Raw genomic sequence first — 16,966 nt, 5'->3', positions numbered from 1 at the left:
GACCTGTTACATCGTGACCTCAAATCATAAACAAGAAGCAAGACTTGGGTTGTTAATAGAATATTTGAAATATTACCTCATTGGATTGGAGATTATTTGAAATATTATTTGGAATAATTATTGTAACATTTTTTATCATGTGATGTATGTGAAATAAAAAAGTAATTAAAAATAAAAAATGTGTTGAAAATTATATTTGTTATATAAGCAAATAATTTTTGTTTTTGGCCATTATTTGGCTATCCAAACACATTGTTTACTTGTCAATGTAACAGAGCAAAGGTGAATTATTCTAAGTCAATCCAAAGTCTCTCTGGCCCAACAAAACAAAAAGGGCCAAGGTCTATCGGAGGCTTCAATATAATGAGTCGTCGTACCCACCGTGCAGCACTTTATCTGTAGGTTAGGTACATACTGCCATCCTTGTAATGATTTATTTTCTTTAATAAAATTTTTTGTTGGCATCCCACTCCATGGTTAGCCAGAAAAGAAGGGGGGGGGGTGGGGGAAGGGCATTTTATTTAGGTTTGTGGAAGCCGGACCCTCAATTTCCTATTTGAAACCGCAGTTGGTGGCGAACTGTTACAAAATGGAAAAAATGCATAAATGTTCAAAGTTGGTTTATTACATAGATTTATGTATATTTAGTATCAATTTAAATTGGGCTAATGCCCCTACCCTCTCCCTCACCTTATACATAATGTAGTGTAGTACTAATATGCATATAAATAGTCAAATTTAAAATAAACAATATGGTATTTTATTGTGATAAAATAATAAACCATTTCTTGGCATTTTATTATGTTTGTGGCAAAAGTATGATTTTGTTATATTAATTTATTTGACTTTTATTTGTCACATGTTATATATTGTTTGTAAAAAAATTAATGGGTATTGATTTAGATTTCGCATAGTCTCAAATGTGATAATTAACATTGAATTTTTGACTAATTCAAAAGACTGATGATTGCGATTTTTATTTGTGCTATATATACATTTTTTTTAAAAAAAATTAGGTCAAATAAAAAATAGTAATGGTCACTATGGGAGCACTCCTAAGAAAGTGGGATAGGGTGGGGAAAAGACTGAGGTAGGGGGAGTTTTTTATTTAATTTACTCCCTCCGTCCCGTTTTGTTAGTCTTGGTTTTTTTTTTCACATAGATTAAGAAAGTGTAATTAATTTGGTTGGAAACATAAATTTAGATTAATAATTTCCTAAAATACCCTTATGCTAATCAATGCAGTCAATGTATTCAATGTATTGGAAAAGCTCAATGTATTCAATATAGTGGGTTAGTATTTAATAACAATGTATTAATAACAAGATATTTAATAAGGGTATTTTAGACAATTTGAAAGATTACTATATTTCTTAATGGGAAAGTGGACTACAATTTGGGACGGACGAAAAAGGAAAACAAGACTAACAAAGTGGGACGGAGGGAGTATATTATAATCTAACATCATAGCACACAATAACAGAATATTTTGATGAAAACATAAGAAGAAAATGCAACACTCTAAAAGTTGACCGTTGAGAAACTTGAAAAATTGGGGGTAATCTTGGAAGAAAAATATACACATAGGTTGTTCAAAATTAAAAGCATAAACATAATTCATTTGAGTGGGCAAAATATATATTTTTAAAATTCAGGGTGGTAAAGTGTTACCACCCCATAGGCTAAGGGGGACAAAGTGTTTTTTAAGTTCTATTTATGAAAATAATCAAATAGAATGGCATCAATATTTAATGAAACATCTTCTAAAATTTTAACTTGTGAAAATAAAGTCAAAACTAAGTTTTGTGGTATTATACGATAGTCTATTTCGTGAATCGGTTAATAGTATTCTCCAATTCTGCTAAAACTTTAATTTTTCCCCTAAACTTGGATACATGGTAAGGTGAAAACATATTGATTTTGGAAACAAATAATATGTAGAATAAAAACTCAAAGAAAAAAAATTATGTAATAGACTTGATATTTTACAATATTTTAAATTTTGCACCTTATCTACCCCTCCTCAACTTTTGTAAAATCCCTTCCATAACTACATTGTCCCCTTCAAATTTTTAAAAAGTTCACTCCTCTGTCTAAATTTCCCTTTTAAATTTCATAGAGTTCTCTTCTCCATCAAAAATTTTTGTAACCAATAACTTCAGTGGAAGTATTTTATATATTTTAAATCAGGATTCATCCTGTATAAGGCAGTATGTTCTATTACCCGCATTGACAATACGTCTTTTAGTCCAGTACAAAATATTTTCAAAGTGATAGTTGCTCCCCTTGCCCGCCGGCTCTTTGGCTCTGCCATTGACAGTAACTCTCGATGCTGAAGCACTGTCCCAAAAAATAAGACAAAACAACAATGAACGAGTCACAGCAGTACAATCTTCTCTACTGAGTCTTTTATCAATAAATAACAACTGCACTAATTCTATGCTATCCTATACTAGAGGAAAGCCCAAACGGGCAGCAAAAGATCTCCATTACAACTTTTTCTGTTATATTTTTGTTACACTATCCATCTGAATGATATGTGTTCCATGTAATAATAAGTAACAATCCAAGTTATTTAAAATCTCCCCATTCATGGGACACTTGTTACTTTAAAAAGTTGTATAATAAAATGTAACGTGAAAAAGTGTAATATAAGATCTCAAGCCAAACAAGTTTAGCATAAGAAAAGTTTCAAAAGAGATGAAATAAGAAATAGAAGAAGTAATAAGATATAATTATGCATGAAAAAGTCAAAGCATTCCCATCAACTTTGTCTAATTTAACATATTTGTCATAGTCTAGATCATGACTACGAATAAAATTTGCACATATTCCACACGTAAAGACTTTAAACCAAATACTTCTCCACTTTGGTGAAGTCTCCTTCTCTGCCGGAAAATTTGAGGTCTCGAGGGTCTTGGTCCTTTGTCTTTGCTGGAAAATTTGAGGCCTCGGTCTGTTGTCTACACGGCAGCCCATTAGTCATTGATGTCACTAGACTCTAGGCTGGAGTATTAACTTGTGCACCTTTGCGTCCTAAATGCTAATATGCAACTAAATCACTTTAAAATAACAACAATAATTATTCAGTCCCTTATTAATAGGTTTTCATAGTGAATGTAACTATTTTCAAACGTTCCACTGAACAAATATTTAAAGAATTTGATGAAATAAGAAAAACTTAAGCAGAAAATAAGTTTAAATAACTTACTGTTTTTTAATGAATTGCTGAGACTGAGAAAAAAATATAAAAGAATATGAAGTTTCTTATGTTTAAAACAGTACACCTTTCTGAGAATTTGTTTTCTAGAGGCATTCATCACTATGCTGTGCATTTGCATATTCCACACGTAAAATCTTCGGTCTTTGCTGTAGAATTTGAAATCTTGGCACCTCGTTGCTGGGAAATAGACTTCTTGGTCTTTGGTCTGTACGAAATCCAATAAGCCCTCGAAGTAATATGGGAAGGATTATAATGTCAATATTTACTGCTCTAATTTTAATTTCCACCCTAGACGCTAATTCGTAGAATCGAAAAGTTACAGTATGATAATTAGTGTAAATAGAATACTTGATGTGGAAAAATTAGCGTACTTTTTGGTTTTGAATTTATTGGAGAAAAATTTTCAAAACTAAAGCAAAATTATGATATTCCTTTTCTTCATGAAATGAAAGTTATCTTATTAGTTAGAAATTGCAATTACTTACAATGCTTATAAGTTTGACATATTTGTCATAGTTCTGATCGTGACTACCAATAAAATTTGCACATTCTACATGTAAAGAGTTTAAATCAAATACTTCTCCAGTTTAGTGAAGTCTCTTTCTTTGCTAGAAAATTTGAGGTCTTGAGGTCTTGGTCCTTTGTATTTGCTGGAACATTTGAGGCCTTGGTCTTTTGTCAATACGGTATCCTATTAGCCATCAATTTGATTAGGGGAAGGGCATAGTGTAAATATCGCTGATTCTTGTTTCTAGCCTAAAAATATTAAGTTATGCACCTTTGCAACCTAAATCCTAATTTGCGAATAAATGAATAAATGAATAGTTCAACTTTAGAATAATAACAAAATTACTCGGCCCCTCATTCAAAGATTTTCATATTAAATGTAATTATCTTCAAACTTTTCATTGGATGAACATTTATAAAATATGAAGAAATGAGGAAAAGTTTGTCAAAAAATAAGGTCGAATTACTTTTTATTAGTATATGAAGGATTCTACGAATTGCAGAAGTAAGGTAGATCATAAAGAAAAAAATTTTGTTTCTTACGTTTAAGAAAAATTGCAGAAGTAAGGATGTGATGATATATTTATGCCTAAGGTACATATCAGCATTATATGTGCTTCCAAAGTCGAGTATTTTCACTACTTTCCACTGCTTTTGTGCTTGTATGCACTGAAATCTATTTCTTTCAATTTTTTTTTCCGTTTCAATATTTTTCCATCTTAAACTTGAAATGGAAGTTTCTGCATTGTAAAAAAAAAAAAAATTACTACAATTCTTAGAAAACATTGTGCAGACTAAAATTTTCTTTTTTTTTCATTTTACTTAAGAAAAAGAATTATTATTTAAATCATCAAGGGCCAAATTTTCACCTTGATTGCTAAATTTGTTTTGTCTAACGTGTATTCAAAAGAGACCATTTTGGTCTCTATCCCTCGAACATTGGGCATCCAAATTTTTTTCATATTTTCTGGCTTTACTAATTTTAGTATAGTGTAAAACAAAAAGAAAAATCTTACTAAATAAGTGCTTCAGCGATAGCAATAAGAGTTCAATCTTAGCGTGTGAGCTTAAAAAGAGAGATTTTAACCTCTCGGACCAATATCTAGCTCCGAACCACGTAATAAAAAATTGAACGTTCGTTCCCTCAATCCCAATTCTATTTTTAATATGTCACTTTTATGTAGATGTATTTATCTGAAACAAATTATTTCAGGGGCAGAAACAAATTATATTGTCAAGTTATTGGAGAAAATCTGAAGCACGAACTGTGAAACATTAGTTTCAGTCTGTTATTGCGTGAGAGCAAGAAGATCTCTTCCTACTGTTTTTATTATGTCACTTTTATGTTGATGTATTTACCCTTGAAAATATGCATCAGCATCAGTGACGAATTCAAAAGTTTAGTGGCAACGAATCACCAGTGATATTATAGCAAATAAAGCATATTAAAAGCAAAATGAAAGCTCAATAGATTATAATTTGAAACAAGATATTTTTAAAAACTAAAAACAATGTGAAAATTAGACTCTATACCTTTCTATTTACTGTCAGCGTAAGGCATTTAAAATCGTAGTTGAAACTTCTTTAATTTGTATGATAGCTAGAATATATATATATATATATATTTTTTGTTTCCTTTGTCTTTGATTTCCTATGTAACATATTACCTTAGTTGCTACTGTAAAATTATAGTTATCAAAGAAACTAAGAGTTGGTTTGTTATAAGAAACTTGGAGAAAAGAAAATTTATATTTTTATAATTGTTATTCAAAAATAATGCTAACTGTATAATAATGTAGATATTAATGGTATCCTTTTATAAGGAAACTAATTGTTAGTTTGATATATGACACTTTATCGAAAGAAATTACACAAAGTAACGAAAAGAATAATTTTGTTTAGGGGGATAATATAATAAATTTTTTTTGTTACAACTAAAATTATAGGGAGAATTTTAAAATTTTTAAAACTTTTGGAGGGCGGCTGTCCACCCTATGCCCGCCTCTGATAAATTATTTTGATACTACAATTTGTATTAAAGCATAGGTACAAAAGTGGGACAATCAAAACAACTTTCATTTTCCCTTTTTTTTTTTTTTTGCTTATTTTCTAGCTTTACTAATTTTAGTGCATTGTTACCACAAAACTCTTACTGCATGAGTGCAGCAACGATAGCAATAAGAGTCAAATCTTAATATATGTGCTTAGAAAGAGTGAATTTTATCTCTCGGACAATATATATATACCCAAAATGTGTGTGTATATATATATATATATATATATAAGAGACAAAAGAAGAACTTTCCTCTCCCTCAATCCCAATTCTCTTTTTAACTTGTTAATTTTATGTTTATGTAATTTTCTTCGTAAATTGTTTCAAATCATTTCTGAGGTTAAAATTTCTCAATAATGAAGCCAAAAATGAATAATAAATTCTTTTCCAAATCAGATTCCATTCTAAATTCCACTCAGATGTTTAGACTTACTACGTCATGACCTCAAATCATAAATGAGACACATCATGACCTGAGTCTTCCACTGTTGACTTGTCAAGTAAACACAGCAAAAGTGAAACATGCTTTCCAAGCCTGATATTGATAGCCACGTCAACTGCCAAAGTCGCTTTGAGGCTTCAACAATTTGACGACCACTGCCAGCTCTATATATCAATCTGCAACATAGCTGAAGTACTGCAGTGTATTTCTTCCGACATTTCACATGATCATGGGTGGATCAAACCATTTCTCTGTTTTCTTGCTCGTTGCAATAATTTTACTCTGTTCTTCCAGCAAAACTGTAAATGCAACTTGCTATGTAAGTGAGAAACAAGCTCTTATGGACTTCAAAAAAGACTTGAAAGATCCCTATGGTAAACTCTCGTCTTGGATTCGCGACGTTGATTGCTGCAAATGGGAAGGAGTTGTTTGTGGCAACCGAAGTGGCCGCGTGATTCAACTCCACCTTCAGACTCCTGATCGTGAAATTGATGGTTATGGTCATCCTGAATATCTAGATGATATTGTTCTTGAATCACCATTAAGCGGTAAAATCAGTCATTCGTTACAAAATTTGACTCACTTGCGTTACCTTGATCTAAGTCTAAATGATTTCAGTGGAATTCCAATTCCCAGTTTTTTTGGGTCTCTCAGAAGTCTGAGGTACCTGAATTTATCTGGAGCTGGATTTCAAGGAATGGTTCCCTATCAGCTTGGAAACCTGTCAAGTTTACGCACTTTAAGCATAGGAGGCGATCCGTCCGATCTTCAAGTTGATAACCTGCAATGGTTGGCTGGTCTCTCTAATCTGGAGCACCTAGACATGAGTGGCATGAACCTTAGTACAGCGTCTAATGGGCTGGAGGTGATTAACATGATCCCTTCTTTGGTAGAGATACATTTGCGCTCTTGTCAACTTGATTTAATTTCTCATCATCTTGGCAGAGATACATTTGTCTTCCATGCCAACTTTTCTTCTCTTACTGTCCTAGATGTTTCTGGAAATTTTCTTGGACACCTCATCCCTAGATGGATTTTCGGTCTTACTGCCCTTGCTTCCCTTGATTTAAGTGGGACCAAGCTTGAAGGCCTATTGCCCAGAGGTCTTTGGAACTTGACTTCCCTCCAACACTTGGATCTTTCCTCGAACCAGTTGAATGGTTCATTGCCAGATGAGCTTCTCTATCTTAACAATCTCATTTCTCTCAACCTTCGGGATAATCAATTCGAAGGCTCCTTGGATGGAATTTGGAATCAAAGTTCCCTTACATCTTTGGATCTATCATACAATAACTTTGCTACCTTCCTCCCAAGCCAATTATCCACTTTAACTGCCCTAATTTCACTTCTTCTTGCCTCCAATCAGTTTCGAGGTTCTATCCCAAGCTCTATTGCCAACATTTCCAACCTTCAACATCTTGATCTATATAATAACAGCCTTAGCTCCTCTTTACCAAGTGAAGTATTCACATTGAAGGACTTGATTTCACTTGATGTGAGTAGTAATCACTTGAATGGTCCAATTCCAAGCGCAGTTGGCAACTGTACCAAGCTCAAAATCCTTTCGCTATTTGGTAATGCTCTATCTGGTTCAATTCCATCAAATTTAGGAAGATGTACCCAGCTCAAAGAACTTTGGCTAAATTATAATGCTCTATCTGGTTCAATTCGATCAAATTTAGGAAGATGTACCAAGCTAGAATACCTTATGCTATGTGGTAATGCTCTATCTGGTTCAATTCCATCAAATTTAGGAAAACTGTCATCCTTGGAGCACTTGGATGTATCTCAGAACAAACTCACTGGAACTCTTCCTAAAAGTCTTTGGCAGCTTTCCAAACTTGAAGAGCTTCGTATTGCTGATAATTTAATAGAAGGTGTTGTGAGTGAGAGTCACCTAGACAATCTAACAGCGTTATGGATCTTTGACGCATCTGGAAACTCCTACTTGACCTTAAAAGTAAGTGCAAATTGGACTCCTCGTGCCCAATTTCTAGTACTTGGATTGTGCTCGTGGAAGCTAAGTCCCCAATTTCCTACATGGATCCGATCACAAAAATTCCTTCAGGCTTTGGACTTGTCCTTCACAGGAATTTCAGATACCATTCCACCTTGGCTATTCAACTCATCATTGGATACCGTAGACCTTTCTCACAATCAACTCCATGGTAGCGTTCAAATATCTCTGAAATTGTTAAAGGTTTATATGTGCATTATAGTCAAAGATATTCAATGGCTATTCCCTCTTAGTTATTCAACCCATCATTGGTCCATGTGGAACTTCCTCACAATTAATTTTATGGTAAAAGTTCAAATATCTCTAAAACTGTTAAAAGATTTATATGCAAACAACAATCAAACATATTCAATTACCTACACACCCAATTAATTTATCATTGATTGACATATTTAGAACTTAATTTCTAACTATTTATTTTCAGGAGGCATCTCTCACATTTTGTGTGAAGTGAAGAATGAATATCAGGTTCTTGGATATTTGGATCTTCGGGAGAATTCTCTATCAGGAGAAATTCCTGACTGTTGGATGAATTACCCAAACTTGTATCACATCGACCTCAACAGCAATAACTTCACCGGAAGCATTCCAAGGTCATTGTTTCATTTGGAAGATCTGGAGTATTTAGGGTTGGGTAACAACAGTCTCACTGGTCCGATAACCTTTGACTTTGTAAATCATGAATAAATAAGTTTGGAATTCGGATCCCTACAAGAGACTTGTGGAGCCATTTGATGATAGACATTAAAAGTGACTTTGGGTATTGTTGGTGATGTATATGAATATATTTTTGGTCATGCTGCAAAATCAAATCTTTCCTAGAAAATGTTATAATTTTCAGTGATTGTCAGATTCCACGTAATGGTTTCTATTATACATTTGACGACAATAGGAAATGACATTTACGCCCCGTCCTCTTGAAATGAACGAAAGAAAAAGTCAATATTCCTAAAATGCATATCAAATTCTGTTGTATTAGTGGGCCGTGACCAGTCTACAATCGCCTCCACCTTCTTCGGGTCCACAGACACCCCTTGACCTGATATTACATAACCTAAGAATGCCACACTCTTCAACCAAAATTCACATTTACTAAATTTAGCATACAGTTTCTCTCTTCTTAGTATCGTTAAGACCTCTCTAAGGTGGGCAGCATGAGTTTTCTCGTTTGGAGAGTACACTAAGATGTCATCAATAAATATTACGACAAAACGGTCCAACTGTGGTTTAAATACCCGATTCATCATATCCATAAAGGCCGCCGGGGCGTTAGTTAATCCAAAGGGCATGACCAAAACTCATAGTGCCCGTATCTCGTACGAAATGCATTTTTCTGGATATCTTCGGCCTTAATCTTCAGTTGATGATATTCCAACCTCAGATCTATCTTAGAGAATACCTTAGCTCCCTTCAATTGGTCAAAAAGATCATCTATCCTTGGAAGAGGGTACTTGTTCTTTATCGTGATCCGATTCAACTCCCTATAATCGATACACAACCTCAAACTACCATCCTTTTTCTTTACAAAGAGCACTGGCGCACCCCACGGAGAAATGCTAGGTCTAATGAATTTCTTGTCCAACAATTCTTGTAATTGCTCCTTGAGTTCCTTTAATTCCGTAGATGCCATCCTATAGGGAGCCTTAGATATGGGATTCGCCTCAGGTATAACATTTATTTCAAATTCTATTTCCCTATTCGGAGGTAGGTCAGGAAGGTCCTCCGAGGACACGTCGGAAAAATCCTTCACCACTGGAATTTTTTCTAATGACGTCTCTTCCTTCTCCATATCTACAACGTAAACCAAATATGCCTCGCATCCTTTTCTTATTGCCCTATACACCTGCATGGCAGACAGGAGAAGTAACCGACGAACCCTCCTATTATCAACATTTCCTTGGTATGAAAAATCCTCCTTGTCCGGTTTCATAAATAATACCATCTTCTTCCTACAATCAATTTGTGCAAAATGTCTAGCTAGCCAATCCATCCCTAGGATAACGTCAAAGTCACTCATGTTTATTTGTACTAGATCCACTTCTAATTTCTTGTCCTCCAATTCCACACTACAGTTCGGATACCTAGTATGAGACACTAAGATTTTATTTCCTGGAGCAGCTACTCGGTAGGGGTGGTCCATTCATTCAGGAGGCATGCACAAGTATTTAGCAAATTTCCTAGCAACAAAAGAGTGACTAGCTCCACAATCAAGCAGCACATATGCAGGCGTAAAATTAATTAGAAGAGTACCCGTGACCACGTCGCCTGACACCTCCGCCTCAACGTCGGTCATGGCATGTACTCTCGCGTTAACCTTTGGCTTCATATCGGCGGGCTTGCCATTCTTATCTCCTCCCGACTTCCTATTTGGACAATTCATAGTTCTATGCCCCAGCTGTCCACATTCAAAACAAGCCCCTGTTCCAGATCGGCACTCCCCTCGATGCATCCTCCCACAGGTCTTACACGTAGGGGTCGTTTTAAGTCGCATTCTCTTCGATGCATCTTTCCACAAGTTTTGCACGTAGGAAAGGTGTTTCCTCCAGTTACCTTCGGTGGTGGCCTATGACTTTTCTTAATTAGGCGGAACTGCCCGCCAGGTTTCAGTGTTCCCGACACTGCCAGTTCATTCCCTAGTCTAGGCCTTTTATTCCTACCCTCTTCGTCCAATCTTTTGCAGTCAGCCTCAGCCTTCACGCTGGCATCCAGTACGTCATTAAATGTTGGGGCGAACGCGGTGTTCACCCTAGTTTGAATTCTACTTGCCAATCCCCGTACAAACTTATATTTCTTCAACTCGACATCCGCCATGGTCGACGGCACGAACCTTCCCAGCGTCGTAACCTTATTTGAATATTGTACCACAGACATAACCGGTGTTTGCCTCAGATTTTCAAACTGATCTATTTTCTGCATCCTCATGGCGGGTGGAAAAAAGTATTTCAAGAATTCCTCTCTAAATTTTGTCCAACTGACTGGTGGGGCAACGATAGGTTCCAGAGTTGCCCACCACTTATTAGTCTCTCCTATCAAAAAGGGTTTGACAATTAGGTGCTTCATCTCCTCCGACACTTGCAAAAGTGCGAAATTATTTTCTATCTCATCTAACCATTTTTCTATCAAGTTCGGGTCAGGGGTTCCATCAAAGGTAGGGACATGGACCCTTTTCATTTTTTCATAGTAGGATTGGGTTCCCCCTTGTCCATGACCCTGGGTTTGGACAGCCTGAAATTGCGCTAACTGGGATTGGGCTTGTAATGCTTGGACTACTCCAGTTAGGGTAGTCACTAATTCCATTGGCAACATCATGTAGGGTTGATGCCCGCTTAAACCAGCCCCCTGGTGACCCATATCCTGAACATTATTTCCTGGATACGGTTCTTGGCTATGACTACCCTGGACGTCCTCGCCATTAGAGCTGCCATTGCGATTCCCGCCACGCCTAGTTCTTGGTGCCATTTCCTAAGTCACACAAATGAGCCCCATACTACGTGAATCTGTTACCCTTATTTATCATTATGCATACATGTATACACATATATAGATACACAAGAAAACACGCTTTTAACGCTGTTAAGAAGGTCCAACTAGGGTTGCCTACATGCATACTTTACGTGTACTACCCTTAAAACAATATGGCGAAAGATCACATAAAACAAATTATGATGACAATTAACTATATAATAAAATAAAAAAAAATATGTTATAAAATTAATAAAATGAAATACTACAATAGAAATTGAAGAAGTATTAGAAAAAGGAGTAGAGAAAGGGATAATGATATCCTTATATTTCAACAAGATACAAAAGTCATCCCAAAGGGTCTCAATGTACCTCTATATATAGGCACTACAAGATTAAAGATACATAAATCTTATTAAACATCAATTACTACAATAATATGAAGAAACCTATGAAACGGTTTCTCCACTACATGAATGGATTTATGAATTGTAACTTCTATACATAAGTAGCCATAAAATCATGAATTAATCCCCTTGGGAATGCAAAGGGACATCCACATTTTTGTTATTTCATAACACTCCCCCTTGGATGTCCATTACACAAAGAATATGTCTCGTTAAAACCTTACTAGGAAAAAATCCAGTGGGACCAAAAACCCTAGTGAAGGAAAAAGAGTACACTATTCTTGTGTAATAATTTCTCCCCCTGATGCAAACGTCATTTGAGATCTTTTAATCGTTGCATTTCAATACTCTTCACCAATTTCTCAAATATCGCAGTTGGTAATGCCTTGGTAAATAAATCGGCCAGATTATTATCTGATCGGATTTGTTGCACATCAATTTCACTATTCTTTTGCAAATCATGAGTAAAAAAGAATTTTGGTGAAATATGTTTCGTCCTATCTCCTTTAATATATCCTCCTTTCAATTGAGCTATACAAGCTGCATTATCTTCATATAATATAGTTGGAGGATTTTCTTTTCCGGAGGATAACCCACAATTCTTCCGGATATAGTGGGTCATTGATCTTAACCAAACACATTCTCGACTGGCTTCATGAATTGCTATTATTTCAGCATGATTCGATGAAGTGGCGGCTAGTGATTGCTTTGTAGATCGCCAAGAAATGGCTGTGCCTCCATATGTAAATAAATAACCAGTCTGAGACCTTGCTTTATGCGGGTCGGATAAATACCCAGCATCAGCATAACCAACCAATTCAGGTTTGGATTTATTTGAATAAAATAAACCAAGATCTATTGTTCCTTGGAGATAGCGAAAAATATGTTTAATACCATTCCAATGTCGTCTTGTGGGCGAGGAACTAAATCTTGCTAATAAATTTACTGCAAATGATATATCAGGTCTTGTACAATTAGCAAGATACATTAGTGCACCAATTGCACCAAGATATGGTACTTCAGGGCCAAGTATCTCTTCATTTTCTTCTCGTGGTCTAAAAGAATCCTTATTAGGATCTAATGATCTGACAACCATTGGGGTACTCAATGTATGTGGTTTGTCCATATAAAATCGCTTTAATACCTTTCGGGTATAAGCAGTTTGGTGGACAAAAATTCCACCTTTCAAATGCTCAATTTGTAAACCAAGGCAGAATTTTGTCTTTCCAAAATCTTTGATCTCAAATTCTTTCTTCAAATATTCAACACTATTTTGAATCTCTTCAGGAGTTCCAATTAAATTTAGATCATCAACATATACCGCAATTATCACAAAATTTGATCCATTTTTCTTGATAAAAACACATGGACATATTGGATCATTGGTATAACCTTCTTTTGTTAGACATTCATTGAGACGGTTATACCACATACGTCCAGATTATTTGAGCCCATACAGAGACCTTTGTAATTTAATAGAATAAATATTTTTAGGATTTGATTTGCATGCTTCAGGCATGTTGAATCCTTCGGGAATTCTCATATAAATATCATTTTCAAGATTCTCATATAAATATGCAGTAACGACGTCCATTAGACGCATATCTAATTTTTCATGTACTGCAAAACTCACAAAATATCTAAATGTGATAGCATCCACTACAGGTGAATACGTTTTATCATAATCAAATCGAGGCTTTTGTGAAAATCCTTGGGCTACAAGTCTTGCTTTATATCTCACAATTTCATTTTTCTCATTTCTTTTTCTCACAAATACCCATTTATATCCTACTGGCTTTACACCTTCAGGTGTTTGGACTACAGGTCCAAAAACTTTTCTTTTAGCCAATGAGTCCAATTCAGATTGGATCGCATCTTTCCATTTTGGCCAATCATTTCTACCTCGACATTCATCAATCGATTTAGACTCATGATCCTCGTCCTCTACCATAATATCAAGTGCTATATTATATGCGAAAATATTATCAATAATTATTTCTTTTCGGTTCCAACTTTTTCTTGAAGTGACAAAATTTATTGAATTTTCTATAATTTCATTCTCTTCAAGAATTGGCTCTTTAGGAGCGACCTCTTCAGGAGGTTGAATTTTGTCACTAATTGTTGATTCATCTATTCCTCTTTTCTTTCGAGAATTTTTATCTTTGGAACCAAGAGGTCTCCCACGCTTCAGGCGTGCTTTAGACTCATTAGCACTTGTGATTTGTCCTTCAGAGACATCAATTTTAATCGGAGCATTTTCAGCAGGAATATGTGATTTAGTAACTCTTTTGGAGTCATTAAATGCATCCGGTAATTGATTTGCAATTTTTTGCAAATGTATAATCCTTTGAACTTCTAATTCACATTCTTTAGTACGAGAATCAAGGAAATTCAATGATATTTTTCAAGTGATTTCCTTTTTCGGTTGATTTTTATCTCCCCCTAATGTCGGAAAATGTGATTCGTCAAAATGACAATCTGCAAATCTCGCAGTAAATAAATCACCTGTTAATGGTTCCATATACTTAATGATTGAAGGTGATTCATATCCGACATATATTCCCAATCTTCTTTGTGGGCCCAATTTACGACGTTGGGGCGGTGCAATTGGAACATACACCGCACAACCAAATATTCGTAAATGAGAAATATTTGGCTTATAACCAAAAGTTAATTGTAGGGGAGAATAAGTGTGATAACTTGTCGGCCTAATTCTCACAAGTGTTGCTGCATGTAAAATAGCATGTCCCCAAGCAGATGAAAGAAGCTTAGACCTCATCAACAATGGTCTAACAATTAATTGTAGCCGTTTAATAAGTGATTCGGCGAGACCATTTTGTGTGTGAACATAGGCTACAGGATGTTCAACAGTTATTCCAATGGACATACAATAATCGTCAAAAGCATGTGACGAATATTCACCAGCATTATCTAGACGAATTTTCTTTATTGGAAAATCTGAAAATTGTGCTCGCAATTTAATTATTTGAGCAAGTAATCTCGCAAATGCCAAGTTGCGAGTAGATAATAAACATACATGTGACCATCTAGTTGATGCATCAATTAGCACCATAAAATATCGAAATGGTCCACATGGTGGATCTACAGGCCCACATATATCACCATGAATTCGTTCTAGAAATGCAGGTGATTCAGTCCCAACTTTAACTTGTGATGGTCTAATAATTAATTTCCCTTGAGAACAAGCAACACAAGAGAATTCATTGGCTTTTAATACTTTTTTATTTTTCAATGAGTGGCCATGTGAATTCTCAATTATTCGTCTCATCATTATAGATCTAGGATGTCCGAGACGATCATGCCAAATCATAAAATCATCGGGATGAGTAGACTTCTGGTCTACTAGGTGATGAATTTCAATTGCACTAATTTGTGCATAATATAATCCAGAAGAAAAAGAAGGTAACTTTTCTACTTTGCATTTTTTCCCATAAATGATACTTGTGATTAATAAAAATTCACCATTTGTCTCAGTCATTGTCTCGATATGATATCCATTTTCGCGGATATCTTTAAAACTTAATAAATTTCTTCGAGACTTAGGAGAGAATAGTGCATTATTTACAATAATTTTAGTCCCTTCAGGGAGAAATATAGTGGCTCTTCCGGAGCCTTCAATCAATTTTGCACTACCACTAATGGTATTAACATTTGTCTCTCCCATTTTCAAACAAGAAAAATATTTTTTATTTTTCAATATGGTGTGCGTAGTAGCACTATCAATGAGACAAATATCATCATCACCATTATTTAATCCCAAATATTTGACATCCATTTCTTCTTCAGGAAGAAAATTTCAAACAAAAATAAATATTAATAAAGATGCGAAAATAAATATTCAATGGAAAGAAAATTACATGAAAGATATAAAGTATCATAAAAATATCTAAATAATCATGGGATATTTGTTGACATTTTCAGGATGTTCAAAAAAATCAGCAACATCGAGGTGTGTCATGTCAGCATCATCACCATCATCATAGTCATTCTTTTGATCAATGAAATTTGTCTCAACACCTTTGTCTTTCATTTTCAATGATGCTTGATAGAGGTCAACAAGATGTTCGGCCGTACGATAGGTACGAGACCAATGACCTTCCATACCACACCTGTAGCATTTTTCTTCATAAACTTTCTTTTCTCCATTTTTCTGATCGTAGTTATTTTCCCTCTTTTGGGAAACATTTTGTTGCTTGCCCCGGTTAAAATTTTCACGGGGCACAAATTTACTACGATCACGTCCACGGCCACAACCACGTCCGCGGCCTCCTCCACGGCCACCTCTACGGCCACGTCCACGACCTCGACCAGAATTTTGAAATTGGGTCGCATTCGCTTCAGGGAATGGATTTGCACCAGTTGGTCGGGACTCATGATTTTTCAGCAACAATTCATTGTTTTGTTCAGTCAAGAGAAGACATGCAATAAGTTCAGAATATTTTTTAAACCCCTTCTCTCGATATTGCTGCTGCAGGAGCATGTTAGAGACATGAAAAGTAGAAAATGTTTTTTCTAACATATCTTCATCAGTGACTTTTTCGCCACATAATGATAATTGAGAAGTGATTCTGAATATGGCTGAATTATATTCGTTGACAGATTTAAAATCTTGCAGCCGTAAGTGAAGCCAATCATATCGGGCTTTTGGAAGAACGACCAACTTCAGGTGGTCGAATCTTTCTTTCAAATCTCGCCAAAGGACAAGAGAATCTTTAACAGTAAGATACTCTGATTTTAATCTTTCATCTAAATGATGACGAAGAAAAATCATAGCTTTGGCACGGTCTTGGTTTGAGGATTCATTTTTTTCCACAATAGTATTACCAAGATCCAT

General features: G+C 35.2%; 3 protein-coding genes across 3 annotated transcripts; 1 reads left to right on the top strand and 2 right to left on the bottom strand.

Moving 5' to 3' along the window:
• The first annotated feature begins 6,454 nt into the window (after positions 1–6,454).
• LOC113693744 (uncharacterized) lies at positions 6,455–8,929 on the top strand. Its single transcript, XM_072046245.1, has 2 exons — positions 6,455–8,393; positions 8,667–8,929. Exons 1-2 carry the CDS (start codon positions 6,455–6,457, stop codon positions 8,927–8,929), a joined length of 2,202 nt encoding a protein of 733 aa, XP_071902346.1.
• A 1,453-nt stretch (positions 8,930–10,382) lies between these two features.
• LOC140005357 (uncharacterized) lies at positions 10,383–11,701 on the bottom strand. Its single transcript, XM_072046242.1, has 2 exons — positions 10,793–11,701; positions 10,383–10,637 (listed from the first exon to the last, which is right to left on the bottom strand). The coding sequence occupies exons 1-2, from the start codon at positions 11,699–11,701 to the stop codon at positions 10,383–10,385; spliced, it is 1,164 nt and encodes a 387-aa protein (XP_071902343.1).
• Positions 11,702–16,018: 4,317 nt separating this feature from the next.
• LOC140005356 (uncharacterized) lies at positions 16,019–16,966 on the bottom strand. The gene has a single exon (XM_072046238.1). It carries the CDS (start codon positions 16,964–16,966, stop codon positions 16,019–16,021), a length of 948 nt encoding a protein of 315 aa, XP_071902339.1.

Source organism: Coffea arabica, chromosome 1c (genome assembly GCF_036785885.1).
Source record: "Coffea arabica cultivar ET-39 chromosome 1c, Coffea Arabica ET-39 HiFi, whole genome shotgun sequence".
Taxonomy (NCBI): Eukaryota; Viridiplantae; Streptophyta; class Magnoliopsida; order Gentianales; family Rubiaceae; genus Coffea; species Coffea arabica.
Note: the sequence above shows the minus strand (reverse complement) of the source record. Positions and strands in the feature narration are given on the sequence as shown.